This window comes from Ovis canadensis, chromosome 9 (genome assembly GCF_042477335.2).
Source record: "Ovis canadensis isolate MfBH-ARS-UI-01 breed Bighorn chromosome 9, ARS-UI_OviCan_v2, whole genome shotgun sequence".
NCBI classification, from domain to species: domain Eukaryota; kingdom Metazoa; phylum Chordata; class Mammalia; order Artiodactyla; family Bovidae; genus Ovis; species Ovis canadensis.
The window spans coordinates 25785891-25800663 of NC_091253.1; the positions used below are offsets into that span (position 1 = coordinate 25785891).

A 14773-nucleotide genomic window follows, 5' to 3' on the forward strand; every position below is an offset into this window, starting at 1 on the left:
CTGGCAGACCTTCCTTCCCAAGGCCTGTCCTGGTGGGTGGGTGGTAGGGTCCTGACTACTGGTAAGCGAGCCTTCCAGGAAAGAGGGGAGCTCGGGAGCCACCCTGGTTACCACTTGCCAGCCAGAGGGGCCAGGCTGCCATCAGGCAGGAGATGGGTGCCACAGGGCCTGGGTGGGGCCGCAGGCAGCTGCCAGTCACCGCCACCCTGACTTGGCAGTGGGGGTAGTGGAAGGGGAGGGGCTTGCCCAAGGTCACACAGGTGGTGAGATGTGATGCTGGAGGGGCTGATTTGATCAAAAGGGTCTGCTTGACCTGCACTGGAGGAGAGCGTGCATGCGTGTTAAGTCGTGTCTGACTCTGCAACCCTCTGGACCGGTGCAACTCACCAGGCTCCTCTGTCCATGGGATTCTCCAGGCTAAGAAGGCTGGAGTGGATTGCCATTCCCTTCTCCAGGGAGATCTTCCCACCCTAGGGATCAAACCTGCATCTCTCATTTCTCCTGCACTGGCAGGCGGGTTCTTTACCGCTAGCCTCACATGGGAAGCCCAGTGGGGAGCAGGGTGGCCCTTAATTGGGGTCAGCAGAAGCCGGCCCCAGGATGGGGGATGGGGGATGGGAGAAGGGAGAGGGGGTGCGGTCACCGAGGGGCCTATCAGGGCGATCCATCCTGGTCATCAAAGGGATGGAGGCTGGGAGGCCCCGGGGCCTAGTCCTGCGCTGTGCCATGAGCGCCCCGCGGGCGGAACCCGAGCACACCTCCCGGTCGGAGGGACCAAGGGGCTCCTGGGGACTATAGGGGACCATGCATCGCGCCTCCTGCGGCTGCGCCGGCCGCGAGAGGCGGGCCCTCCCTGCGGGGCGGAGCTTGGAGTCCGGGCACGGCCCTCGTCCCCTTCGCGGCCGAGCGCGTTGGCAGCGCCCTCTGGCGTCCGCACGGGGTGCGCAGAACCCGCGAGACGGGGGCGGGCCGGGGGCGGCGCCGCACATCCTCACCCGGCCTCCCGCCCCGGGGGCCGCACCAGGAGCCGGCAGGAGGGTGCGCAGGCTCGAGGGGTATGTCGTCGCAAACGAGCGCCTCGGACCCCGTCTCAACCCGCAAGCCTCCACATCTGTCCCACCGCTGTTAGTGCAGAATCAATGTTTTGTTTGGGTTTTACAACTGAACCACCCCACATTTTGTGCTTTCCTGGTGGCTCAGCGGTTAAAGCATCTGCCCGCAATGCGGGAGACCTGGGTTCGATCAGGAAGATCCCCTGGAGAAGGAAATGGCAACCCACTCCAGTATTCTTGCCATGGACAGAGGAGCCTGGTGGGCTACAGTGAACGGGGTCACAAAGAGTCGGACACAACTGAGCGACTTCACTTTCACGTAGAGTTTGCAATCTACATTTTTTGTTTACCAAAATACTTGTTCATCTTTCTTACTAGCACGGATTGGTCTACTACATTCGTTTAACAATATGAACAGAAGTTTTTGTGTGGGATGTTGTTTTAATTTTTATTGGAAAATCAGAGAAAACTGTATTTATATTTTGTCCATCTTGTCTATTATCACCTGTCTGTAACTCATCTGTCACTGTGAAAATTCACTGATTTGTGTTTCTGGTAGGTGTGCCTTAGGATTTTCCTGGAAGTGGGGGAAGAAAAAATTATTAGTGAAAAGAGTTGAATTCTTAGTGGGAAATCTCACATTTGGCTTCAAACTCTACAGAGAACACACTGGCATTAATTCCAGACTTTTTATCTGCTTCCCATTTGCACAGTTCTTTTTGCATCATTCTGTTCACATCATGCTTGGTTCTGCCAACAAAATTGAGAGATTGTATAATTATATATATTATATAATTATATAACAATTATATGTTATATAATTATATAACAATTATATGTTATATAATTATATAACAATTATATATATTATATAGTTATATAACAATTATATATTATATAGTTATATAACATTATATAGTTATATAACAATTATGTATATTATATAGTTATATAACAATTATATACATTATATAATTATATGACAATTATATATATTTGGCTGCACAGCACAGCATGTGAGATCTTAATTCCCCCACCAGGGATTAAACCTGTGCCCCCAGCGGTAGAAGCACAGAGTCGTAATCACTGGATTGCCAAGGAAGTCCCTGTATAATAATTTTTAGGTCAAGAAACTGAGCTCTGAGATACTAGAAGGTGGACACATAGTGTCTTTCCCAGGTGCTCAGAAATGATAGACACACACACAGATACACTCAAGGACAAGGCAGGACTCTTCCAGAGGTCCATAAACTACGAGGGAGCCTGGAAGGGTATGCAGTGGCGTCTCTGTGGTTTTCATCTGGGTTTCCTTAGATGCTAAGCATCTTTTCCTGTGTTTGCAATTGATATATCTTCTTTGGTGAAATCTCTAACCTAGTTTTTTGTCCTATTTTTTGGTTGTTTTCCATGTTACTTTTGACTTCTCAGGATAGAATCCCTTTATCTGACATATCATTTGTAAAGATCTTCTCCCAATCTGTAAGAGAAAGACATCTGCCTTATTTCTGATTTCAGAGTGAAAAACACTGTCTTCACCATTAAGTACCATGTCTGTGGGCTTTAGCTGCTCTTTATCCAGCTGAAGAAGTTTCCTTCTATTCCTAGTTTGCTGCGCGCTCTTAACGTGAATGGATATTGAATTATGTCAGATACTGTTTCTGAATCTACTGAGATGAACTTGTGTTTTCTCTTTTTGCATTTGCTAAGATGGCGAATCACATCAACTGGTCTTGAATACTAAGCCAACTTTGCATTCCTGTGCTGAATTTCCTTGACCATAAGGTAATGTCCTCTTTATGTACCGCTAGATTTGACTTTCTAAACTTTTAAAAAAGATTTTAATGTTTATGAGGGAAATTGGTATTTTTTTTCTTTGTAATATCTGTTATTTTGTAGCCAGGTAATATTAGTCTTTTTTTTTTAATATTAGTCTTATTAATGTGATAGGAAGCATTCACCTCTTCTATTTTCATGAAAAGAATGAGCAAATTTGCATTATTTATTCCTTTGTCATTTTTTAAAATTATGGATTAAATTTCTTTATTATAAATAAGTCTATTCAGGTATCTATCTCTTCTTAGTCATGGTTGTTTATATCTCTTACATTAATTTTCCATTCCATCTAAGTTTGATGCCAAATTTACTGGCATCAAATTCAAAATATTCCCTAATTCTCTAACATCTGTAGAATCCATAGTGACTTTCTTGTTTTTCTAAAGTGGGTGAATTTACACAGTGACACGAACAGGTCCAATGTTCTATGAACGTTCTGATATACGCCTACTCCTAATACTCAATCTGCATGAAATGGTTTCTTCAGATAATTCTCTCGATGCCTTCCAGCTTACCCCTGATCCCCACTGATATGAATTCAGGTATCATGATTGTTTTTGCCTGGTTTGAACTTCATATAAACGAAAACAGCAGCCTTTGTGTCAACTTTGCCCAGCATGTTTTGGAGAATCAAACACGTTGCTGTTCCTTTTTTTTTTTTTTTTTAACTGCTGTATAGAATTCCATTCTGCAGCTATATTCTATCCATTCTCCAGCTGATGGGTGTTTCCAGCACAGGGCTATTACAGATAAAGATGCTACGGAGATTCTCATGAGTCTCTGCGTAGACATATGTTTTGCTTTATCTTGGGTAAAAAGCTAAGTGTGGCATTGCAGAGTTGTAGGGTGGGTATGTGTCTAAAAGAACCTGACAGCTTGCCCAGTGGTTCTGCTGTTTTTATCCAGTTATGGACACTCCATCTGCTCCACATCCTCTTATTTGTTGTTGTGAATCTTTAACATTAGCCATTTTCAAGTATACAAGTGTTATTTCACTGTGGTTTGACACTGCTGATGACTCATGATTTTAAGCCTCTTTTCAAACTGGCCATTGATATACCTTCTTTAGTGAAGAATCTTTTGCCCATTTAAAAAATTTTCTTTTTTATTGATCTGTAGGAGGACTTTATATATTTTGGATGCAAGTCTTTGTCAGACATAGTACTGTCAATATTTTCACCTCATCTGTGGTTTCTCTTTTCATTTAATGGCATATTTTGATGAAGTCTAATACATTAATTTCTTCTTTCGTATTTAGCACTTTTTGTATTGTTTCTAAAAAAATAATCTTTGTCTATACCAAGGTTGCAGATATTTTAATATTTTTTAAAATTGAAGTACAGTTGGTTTATAATGTGTTAATTCCTGCTGTACAGCAAGGTGATTGAGTTACACACAAATATACTTTTTTTAAAATATTTTCTATTATGGTTTATCATAGGATATGGACTATAGTTCTCTGTGCTATACAGCAGGACCTTGTATGTCCATTCTGCCCATGAAAGCTTACACCCAGCCAGCCTCCTACCCCATTCCTCCCCAACCCCCTTACCTACCACCAGTCTGTCCTCTGTGTCCTTGAGTGTGTCTGTCCCATGGACAGGTTCATTCGCCATATTTTAGAGTCCACAGGCACGGCTTAGCACATGGTGTTCTTTCTCTTTCTGACTGACTTCGCTCAGTACGATCCTGTGTGGCGGCGCCCATGTTGCTGTAACCGGCGTCATCGCGCTCTCTTTATGGCGGGGTAGCATTCCACCGTGCGTACCTGCCCCATCCTCATCCGCTCTGTTGATGGACATCCAGGTTGCCTCCGTGCTCGGCTGTTGTATCTAGTGCCACTGTGAACAGGGGTGCATGTATCTTTTTTTTTTTTTTTTTTAGTATTTGGCTGTGTCGGGTCTCAGCTGTGGCATGTGGGATCTTAGTTCCCCGACCAGGGAATCAAACCCATATCCCCTGCATTGCAAAGTGGATTCTTAACCAGCAGACCACCAGGGAAGTCCTGCATGTATCTTTCTGAATTATAGTTTTCTCTGGACATATGCCCAGGAGAGGGATGGCTGGATCATATGGCGATTCTATGTTTAGCTCTTTAAGGAACCTTCATGCTGTTTTCTGTAGTGGCAACACCAACTTATCCACCCACCAACAGTGTGGGAGGGCTCCCCTTCCTCCGCACCCTCTCCAGCATTTGTTATTTGTAGACTTTTGCATGATGTCCATCCTGACTGCTGTAAGGTGCTACCTCATTGTCACTCTGATTTGAATTTCTCTGATAATTAGTGATGTCGAGCAGTCCTGTACTATTTTAAAGAAGCCCCCCACAAGTTAACGTTGGCTAAAGTACAGAAACTGGAAGCAGTGTTAGTACGTGAGAATTTATTCCTGAAGAGGTGAAAATGCCTGGGTGCACGTGGATGGGAACTCAGTAATTTATGTGGATTTCTGACGGGCTTTTACCCTAGCTTTTCATGTGTGTACAAAGCCAGAATTCCACCTTCTGCCCTCTGCTGCTGGTCTCGTCTTCCCTCTAGAAGTCAGGGGAACACACCTTCCCCAGAAGGACGGAGTGGGAGGATTCAGCCGCCTGGCTCTTCTCTGCACCACAGTCTCAGAACATGAGCAGACCTTCCAGAATGTTTGGGTTCTATAGACCCAGCCAGAGGCTGGGCCACAGCTCTCAACCAGCAGTCACTGCAGATGCCTCGGAAGCCTGGCTGTGTCCTGGGGGCCTGACAGAGACCTCGCTCACAAGGTCTGGCAGGATGTCTAACCAGGTTCCCCAAACCCAGGGCAGAGGGTGTGGCAGCCAGCCTCCTGTGGCGGAGCGCACCGTGGGTCCATGGGGGACAGCCTGGGGCCCGGACGCAGCGCTCCCTCCGTGCCCAGCAGCCAAGCCGAAATAGGGACGAAAGCTCAATGTTACAGTAAAATTGTACAAAACGTCTTTTGCTAGTATGATTATCTTCAGTTAAATAATAAGGCACTGTCTACACATACATTACACGCTGTGAGCCCAGGATCCGGATGCAGCAGAAATGGACACGTGTGTCTGGTAAGGGTCTGTTTGCACTGTTTTAGATAGAATGCTGATCTTTGGTATAAAAAGGGTCTCTTTTCATTATAAAAACACTGCATTTGTTAAAAAGAAAAAACACAGTGCCTGTCTCAGCCCCATGCAGACAGCCTCACCCCAGTGCTGTCCCTCCCTGGGCAGGCTCTGCCACCTGCTCTGACGGGCAACAGCAAGGGCAGGTGCAAACCTACTCAACCACAGTGCGGTCATTTAAAAGCAGCCCTACTCGTGAGCTTTGCTGGAAACAGGAGGTCAGCGTGCAGCCGCCGGGCTCCTGTAAGCCTGGCACCTGGTGTCTGGTAAGTGAGTGCGGGAAGCGGGCGGGAAGGCATGGCCAGAGACCAGCGGTCTACAGCTCACAGGTGCTTTGGCCCAATGGCTCCCTGCTGGCCTGGCGCTGGCCCAGGGCGTAGATTCTGGAACCATCCGGACATCACAGGAGGGCTTCTCGGCAGAGGCTGCCTGAGAAACTTCACCCCTAGCCAAAACGGTCCAGTTTCATCAGCCAGCATCCAGGAGGGGAAGTGTGCCAAGAGCGGTCAGAGAGCCCAGCAGGCCCTGCAGTGGGCACCCCCCAACGCCGGGCGGACGGCCCCAGCCGGCTCGGACTGCCTTCCTTGGGGAAGCACCAGCAGCTGGCTGCAGGCACGTCCCTGGCTCACAGGGCACCCCCCCAGTCACTCGACCTTCCAGATGGCGATCTTCCCCTCCTCACGGCCGGCGCCACTCAGCACGTATCTGTCCTCCGCGGAGCACAGCGTCTTCACCGTGTCCGCGTGGGCCAACAGCTCCTTCTCCACCGTCCTCCTCTCCGCATCCATCACGTAGATCTTCCCCTTCAGTTGCCCCTGCGACAGCCCCGTGGCACCTACCCAGATCTGCCAGGAGAAGCGGGCATCACATGTGTAGCCCAGCTGGGAGGCGCGTGGGGCCGCTGGGCAGGCAGCAAGGGGTACCCCCGGGCCCACATCCTCTCACCTGCTTCTTCACCTTGATCATGCAGTTGATCTCAGAGCAGTCCTCGAGGTGGATCCTCTGTGGGGGCTGGGCTAGGTCCTGCAGGCTCCAGACGTAGACGTCGGGGTACCCAGCACAGGCCGCCCAGAGCTGCTCCTGCTAAAGTGAAACGGGTCAGGGCGAGTACAGCGGCAGTCCCGCGGCTCGGGGGCACCAGCCCAGCCCAACGTGCCAGGGTACCTCAGGCATGAGCTGGAATCCCCGGAAGGAGGTGCCTGTCTCTTTAAATCTCCCGTTGATCTTCAGCTCTTGACAAGGATATCCATTCATGTTCACCACCAGGATGCTGTCTCCAGTGCCTGCAGGACCGAAGAGCAGGATGAGGGGCGGGCACAGTGAACATGAAGCGCAGGGACGAAAGGGCCATGAGGGCTTGGGGTGGCCGGCAGGCCACAGCCCCTTCCCCACATCTGAGTGCGGCATGAGACACTCTAACTGTAGCCTCCGTGTAACAGGCCTAGACAGCATATTAGAAAGCAGAGACATTACTTTGCTGACAAAGGTCCATCTAGTCAAAGCTATGGTTTTTCCAGTAGTCATGTATGGATGTGAGAGTTGGACTATAAAGAAAGCTGAGTGCAGAAAAATTGATGCTTTTGAACTCTGGTGTTGGAGAAGACTCTTGAAAGTCCCTTGGACTGCAAGGAGAGCCAACCAGTCCATCCTAAAGGAAATCAGTCCTGAATATTCATTGGAAGGACTGATGCTGAAGCTGAAACTCCAATACTTCGGGCACCTGATGAGAAGAACTGACTCATTGGAAAAGACCCTGATGCTGGGAAAGATCGAAGGTGGGAGGAGAAGGGGACAGCAGAGGATGAGATGGTTAGATGGCATCACTGACTCAATGGACATGACTTTGAGTAAACTCCAGGAGTTGGTGATGGACAGGGAGGCCTGGTGGGCTGCAGTCCATGGGGTTGCAAAGAGTTGGACATGACTGAGTGACTGAACTGAACCTCCACGTGGTCCTTCACTCTTCCCTCAGAGACCTTTGGGCGGTTAGCACTATCTTTACCGACGAGGAAGCGAGTGGAATTCTTCCTGCCATGGTTATTTGCAGCCACGCCATGTGCTACCCCCGTGGGTAAAGATCAGAGCTCTAGGTGATGGTTCCCAGCCTTGTGGGACACATCTCTCTATTGAAGCTCCTCTCTGCTTCTGTTAATCACTCAAGCAAACCAAGTCTCCACATCATGAGAGCTACAGGTCATCAAAATTATCCAGCAGCGAGGTCATCAGATCAAGACTCCAGGGGAGATGGAGTCAGGTTCAAGATAAGCTGAGCAGCTGCAGGGCTGTCCTCTCGGGGTTTTTATTGCCTGCTCCCTCTGCCTCCCACCCTTCATGAAGCCACGGGGACAGGAGGACGCAGCCCCGCCCCACGGGCAGCACCGTCTGACTGCAGAGGGAGGAGGTGCAAGCCCCCATAAGGGCTCCAGCTTCCTGTCACAGTGGGTGGACTCCAAGCCCACTGAGAAGTGACCCTTGGCAGAGCTCAGGCCTCAGGAGCTCAGCTGGGCTCTCAGTCACAGGAGGCGAGAGCCTCTCCTTCCTGCCCGAGGCCTAATAGGAACCCCAGCATCCCTCCAGGAAGGCTTTCATCCCGAGATGCCATCATCCGCTTGGCCTAGTTACGAAGGTCCTTTCAGATGCTTCTACTTGTTAGGAATACCGGGGCAGCAGGACGTCCTGCCAAGAGGCGCTAATGCCCCCAGAGACCCCCCTCTTTAGTGCCGACCAGCAGGCTCACTGCCCACCAACACTGCAGAGGGCGGCAGGCAGACTTCACAGCCACCCAGCCTGTGTGAGCGCACAGGGGCCTGCTGCACATGGAGCAGGGGGTGGGGCCACAGGTATGGGTGAACTGATCACTGGCCTCGAGGTGCCCAGCCCACCAGGGCCGCCTCCTGGCGCAACTGTCAGTGACCTTCACAGTCACGGCCACTCCGAGGCCCACGTTCTGCCTCTAGCATCTCCCAGCCGCCAGCCTGCTCTCCGGGGGAAAGATGATGGCATTTCCACCTCACTTTCGAGGGGAGCAGAGAGACTGAGGTGCCAGGGACCAGCCCAAAGTGACCAGTCGTCTGTGATGACCCCAGATCTGACACTGAACGCACACAGAGGCTGCAGCCTGGACCACACCTGCACCTCCTGGTGCCCACCTCCGACCACAGGGAGCAGGACCGGGTCGCTCCCTCCCAGTGACCGGAGCCGCGTCCTGTGAGGGGTGCTCAGGCCTGGGGGGCGGGGTGGTGCTGCAGCAGACGCAGACTGAGGAGAGGGCACAGAGGGTCCGGGACACTGGCCAGACTGGAGAGGGAAGGCAGGAGTCAGAGGCGTCACCCGGCCCTCCACACTCACACCCTTTCAGGCTGTACCTTGGCGCCCGCAGACCTCATCAGCTGAGTGGCCGAGGTTTTAGCTTGTTATCCTTGCTTATAGACTTGGAACAGCACTTCACAGGAAATGCTGTTCTTTACCCAAAGAAATCCTGCCTTCCCCTTGTGCTTTTCTCATTGTTAAATAGGAAAACTACCCACTGTACTCATTAACTTGAAAACTATGAGGAATTCCACCCTGAAAATGAGGTTATCTACCCTTATTCTAATCTGTTGTATCCCTCCCCGTATTTAACAGGGACCTTTTAGTCCCAAATGCATCCGTGAATGGACACGCACACATCTGACAGTCACCGGAGACCAAACAAAGCTGAAGGATATAGTCTTGGGAAGCACAAAACTCGGTGAGCGGCACAGTTCCCGGGTTCCCCTCAATTCAAGAAAGTAAACCACAAGCAAGATCAACACAAAGCCCTTCACACCCAAGCACACTATTCCAGCTCCTGCAAACCAGAGGCAGGACCTTAAAAGCAGCCACTGACCCCAGACGCTTTCTGTTCAGCAGAACAGTGGGAATGACGGCCAACTGCTCATCAGGAACAAGAAGAGCTGCGAGACGATGGAACGGCTTTTCTAGTGCAGGGAAACTACACCTGTCAGCCTGGACTCCGTTTACAGCAGACACAGGTCACTGGAAATCCTAAGGCTAAGAGGCAGCGTGATCCAAGGCAGAAACCTGAATTTTCAGAAGGGATGAAGCGTACCAGAAATGATAAATATATGGAACAAAATAAAGTTTTTTCTTAATTTCTTTGCAAGACCATTGAGTACTTGGGCAAAATTTTCTAAAATATGAAGTGTATCACAATCATAGCGATAAAATACGGCATTTAACAACAATGGGAAGGGGAAAGAAAGGTAAGTGGGATTGATTCTACTGCTGTGCCCTGTGTCCATTATACATGAAGTGGTGTAACAGTCACTGAGGGTATGTAGTGAGAAGTAAAGGCTGCATATTGAAATCCTTAGAGCTGTTGCTAAAAAGCAGAACAAAGCCCAAAGAACTAAAGAGACAACAAAGAAGATTAAATTGAATATTTAAAATAAAATTTCAAAAAAGCCCAAACGGAGGCCGGAAAGAAGTAACAAAAGAAGTACAGATGGGAAAACGGAGGAAAAAAAAAAGTTTACACCCAGCCATGACATGACTGAGCGACTTCACTTTCACTTTTCACTTTCATGCACTGGAGAAGGAAATGGCAACCCACTCCAGCGTTCTTGCCTGGAGAATCCCAGGGACGGGGGAGCCTGGTGGGCTGCCGTCTATGGGGTCGCACAGAGTCAGACACGACTGAAGCGACTTAGCAGCAGCAGCAGCATGTCATTAATCGCCTTGAAAGCGAGAAGGCCTATGACCACAGGATCTGAATAACCATGTCTCTGAAGAAAACACAGACATGGCAAACAGTCCATGAGTCATCAGGGGAAATGCAACCAAAGTCGCAGTGAGATACCACTTCACGCCCACCGGGACGTTATAATAAAAATAGATGACAGGCTGGGTTAGCACGGGGAGGGATTGGAAGCCTCATATACCACTGGTGGGGGTATAAAACGATACGGCAGCTTCAGAAAAGATGACAGTCTCTCAGATGGTGAAACATTGCTAGCCCAGGTCCACCCCAGGGAAACCAGTAACATGTTGCCTGTCCTGAGCCGGATCAAAAGAGTGCACGCTGTAGAGCCCATCTACAGCAAGTTCGGGAACCAGGAAAACAAACCCAGAGAGAACTCAGAACAGGCGTTTCCCTGGAGAGGGGCACGGCCGGACCAGCGGCCCGGATGGAAACGTTCTGTGCCTCCCGCGGCAGCTGTTATGTGGTGTGCACTTTCAACACACAGCAAACTACACGCACATTGTGCGTCTCATCACAGGTAAAACAACCTTCGATTTAAAAAGGTATCCATGACCATCATGCGTGGGATCTGGCACACGCTAGCGAAGCCTTCAAAGCGCAGGCCACCTTTGTGGTGTGGTGTTCATAAATACAGAAGCCACGCCTCAGGCGTCTGCACCTCCCCATCACCACCTGGCCCCCTCGGCGAAGTGCCTGCTTAGGACCACACACATCAGCACACAGAGGATGGGGCCAGGAGGGCTGCGGGGGAGCAGCCACAGCTCCAGGGGCGCAGCGAGTGCAGGAGGGGAGGGGCAGTGGGGGGGAGGGGCAGTGAGAGGGGGAGGGGCACTCGGAGGGGGAGGGGCAATGAGAGGGGGAGGAGCACGGGGGAGGGGCACAGGGAGGGGAGGGGCAGCGAGAGAGGGAGGGGCACTGGGAGGGGAAGGAGGAACTGGAAGGGGGCACGGGAAGGGGTGGGGCAGCGGGCAGCCGCACACTCCGAAGGGATGTGGGGAGCAGGGGCGCAAAGAAGGAACCTGCATTCTGAAGCCCCATTCGAAGGGGAAGAAAAGGCGTGACCTCTTCTTGGCCTGGCGGGGCAGGGGCCGGGGCCGGGGCACTTACAGCACCAGAGGCGGCCGCCGTGCAGTCTGATAGCCGAGAGCCCTCCACCGCGCACCTCGAATCTGCCGGTCACCTGCAGGGAGCTTGCGTTCCACGCCAGGACCGTTCCATCCGCGCTGCACGAGTACACGGTGCTGGGGGGTGAACACACGCACACTTAACTTTGGCCCCGAGAAGACCACACGGTGGTGACGATGACGCTGATGATGGGAAGATGGCCCTTCCATCCAGAAAGAACTAGCTGCCACCAGGCACAGCACGTACGGCCCCGCCCGTGGGGACGCCAGGGTGGTGGGGGTAAGCTCAGCGCCCACGCCTGCCCCCAGCACCTCCCACCACGGTTCGCTGTCCCTCCATCAGGGACTGTGAGCAGAACCTCACTAAAATCTACCTCCCCCAACAAGGGGCCAGAAACCCAGTGCTCCCTGCACCCCTGCACAGGCGAGGTCAAGGGTCAGCAGGGCTCAGGCACTGGCAGCTGTAGGGGGCGGGTTCAGCTAGTGCTGTGGGTGCCCTTCACCTTCTGATGGCGTGTCACCTTCGACTGGAGACACACGGCACCCCTGAAACTCGGGGGACAGGAGGGTGGGGGTGGCTCCAAGAGAGCCCCAAAAGGAGCCATGCCATGGTCTCTTGTGCCCACTTGCTCCCAGGCCGCAGCGGGAAGCGGGCTCCGCCTGGTGCTCAGTGCCCCCCACCCCTCACCTGCTGCGTGCCAGGCCCTGATCCAGGTCCAGGCCACAGCGAGAGGACAGACAGGGGCTGCCCTCGGGGCCTGCCAATCTCAATGAAGTAAGGGCAGTGAGGAATGAGGTGAGGTTCAGCAGCTGGCGGGCTGAACTGCGGTCCCGAAGAGAGATATGTTGATGCCCTTACCCTCCGGCACTTCAAATGCCACCTCAGTTCACTACTTCTTCACAGAAGTAGTTAAATGACGCTAACAGGGTGGACCCTCATCCAGCTACTGACCAGCATCCTGATAAGAAGGGTACAGCTGGACAGGCACACAGGGGTCCCATGCGAAGATGGAGGACTCCAGTGATGCGTCCACAGGCCAAGGACAGCAGGCCAACCCCAGAGCCAGGGAACGGGCGGGGAGGCGAGGGGCCCACTGCGTGCCCACCATGCTCACCCGGAGGGGGTCTCTGACCATGTCTTCAGACCACTTCTCTGTACCCACAACCAGAGCCACACAGGGATGTCCCCTGGCTCGCATAGACCCACTTTGCTCCCCCTGCCCGGCCCGGGCCCTGCCAGCCATCACACACGGCCACCGAGATCCTGCCCTCTGGGACCCCGACCCCCCACGAGCCAGGCAGCGCCCCACCCAGTACAGCCCGCCGCACCTGGGTGCCTGCAGCCCGTCCTGCACGGCCAGGCCCGTGACGCTGGCGCGGTGGTCGGTGAGCTGCTTGTTGCAGGACATGCTGTGGACGTTGATGATATAGATGACGGAGTCCTCCGAGCCGACCCACACCTGGCTCTGCTCCGCCATCACCATGCAGTTCTGTCGGCCCAAGGAGACAGCAGCGCGGTCAGCGGCTCGTGTGTCCCGCGCCAAGCCGCCGCTCCTGGGGACCCCCAGGCTCAGGTTCCTGCTGGCCTCAGGTCACACCACTGTCACGCGATCCACACGGCATCACTGACGTGCGCTTCTGTTTAAGGACACCTTTGATCCTTGAACAACGCAGGTCCGAACTGCGTCCACACCTTCTCCATGAGGCTCTTCAGCTCTACACTAGGGCACCGTTTTAAACAGCAAAATCACACACACACACACACACACACACACAGAGCACAAAAATGTGAAAGACGTGGCGCTAAATAGGCCGTGAAAAGGCCACCTGTGCACAGTTTGAGCTGACCCCAGAGGCAGAGTCGCCTCACCCGACCTCAGATAAAACGTGCACTCAGCTCCCGGGCCCTGGACAACCACGAAAGCTCCATTAGCGTTGTTTTGGGGCCACAAATCAGTGAGCGATGAGGCGAATCTGCAGACCATGATGACTGACTGCACACTAGCAAGAAACAAAACCACCAGCGCTCCCGCAGCTGGAGGCAGCCCTCAGGGATTCCGGCGTGGCAAAAATGACAACAGCAACTATCTGTAGAGTTTCCGAAATTAGAAATTAAGGGCTAAAACACTGAAGAGTCATAAGAGCCACGTAAACGTGTGAACCGTAAGTGTGTCTGCTGGTACATCTCAACCAACCCAACTGCATTCCTAAAAATGTCCCGAGCTGTTGTCGGACTTCATCCACGACACTAGCAACTTTTTACTGAAACTGAACAGATGTCTCAGGTTTTCAAAGACAAGAATAACAGTTACATCGTGTTGGAGGGGCTGAGGCTAGATCTAACACAGTAAATCACTATCAGTGGTGGCTACTGTTACTTTATCTGGTGGTTACTTTTACTTATGGTTGCCACATGAAAGAGCTTATAAAAACTGATAATTTTACCAATATGTATTCTCGAAAGAAGCTACTTTGCTAATTTCAGAATTAATTATTTTAAAAAGCCCTTTCTTTTGTGGCATCTACCAGAGAATTATTATAATTTTAGTAAAATGTCTTTCTTTAGTGGCCCAAGGATATCTCAGATAAACCACTCTGAACTTCAAATTTCAGAGGAGGCAGCATTTTCTAGAGATAATTGCCCAAGTTTCTGCCTTGTCAAATGATACAAAATGTCCATGTGAAACTAGTGGGAAGATATTTTCACATAATTTGTTAACTTTCTGCTTTAATTAAATGTTGCCTGGCCTAATTGGCGATCAATAGACATTGATACAAAATGCAGCCATTCGATTTCATTTTCAGGAGGATTTTAAAGTTATTCTATTATTAAACAGTCTTTGAAATGCTTGCAACTAAGAAGCAACAGGAAAAGATCAAATTTTAGAGTAAGAATGATGTCCTTAAT

At 51.1% G+C, this 14773-nt stretch overlaps 1 protein-coding gene and 1 long non-coding RNA gene across 4 annotated transcripts in view; one reads left to right on the forward strand and one right to left on the reverse strand.

Moving 5' to 3' along the window:
• Window positions 1-1486: 1486 nt before the first annotated feature.
• Window positions 1487-14773, reverse strand: part of DENND3 (DENN domain containing 3) — a 56068-nt gene continuing 42781 nt past the window's right edge. Inside the window, exons 19-24 of one of the 3 annotated variants that reach the window (XM_069600873.1) lie at window positions 13195-13355; window positions 11849-11982; window positions 7162-7280; window positions 6943-7077; window positions 6651-6842; window positions 1487-1629 (exon numbers count right to left, since the gene is read on the reverse strand). In XM_069600873.1, coding sequence (XP_069456974.1) covers window positions 1576-1629; window positions 6651-6842; window positions 6943-7077; window positions 7162-7280; window positions 11849-11982; window positions 13195-13355 — 795 coding nt within the window. In that variant the 3' untranslated portion in view covers window positions 1487-1575. Of the gene's footprint in view, window positions 1630-5252; window positions 6843-6942; window positions 7081-7161; window positions 7281-11848; window positions 11983-13194; window positions 13356-14773 lie in introns of those variants that run through there. The other 2 variants (XM_069600872.1, XM_069600874.1) reach the window with 2 other exon arrangements.
• On the forward strand, window positions 6872-10141 carry LOC138446140 (uncharacterized). Its single transcript, XR_011259144.1, has 2 exons — window positions 6872-9727; window positions 9889-10141. It is a non-coding gene; the product is annotated as an uncharacterized lncRNA (long non-coding RNA).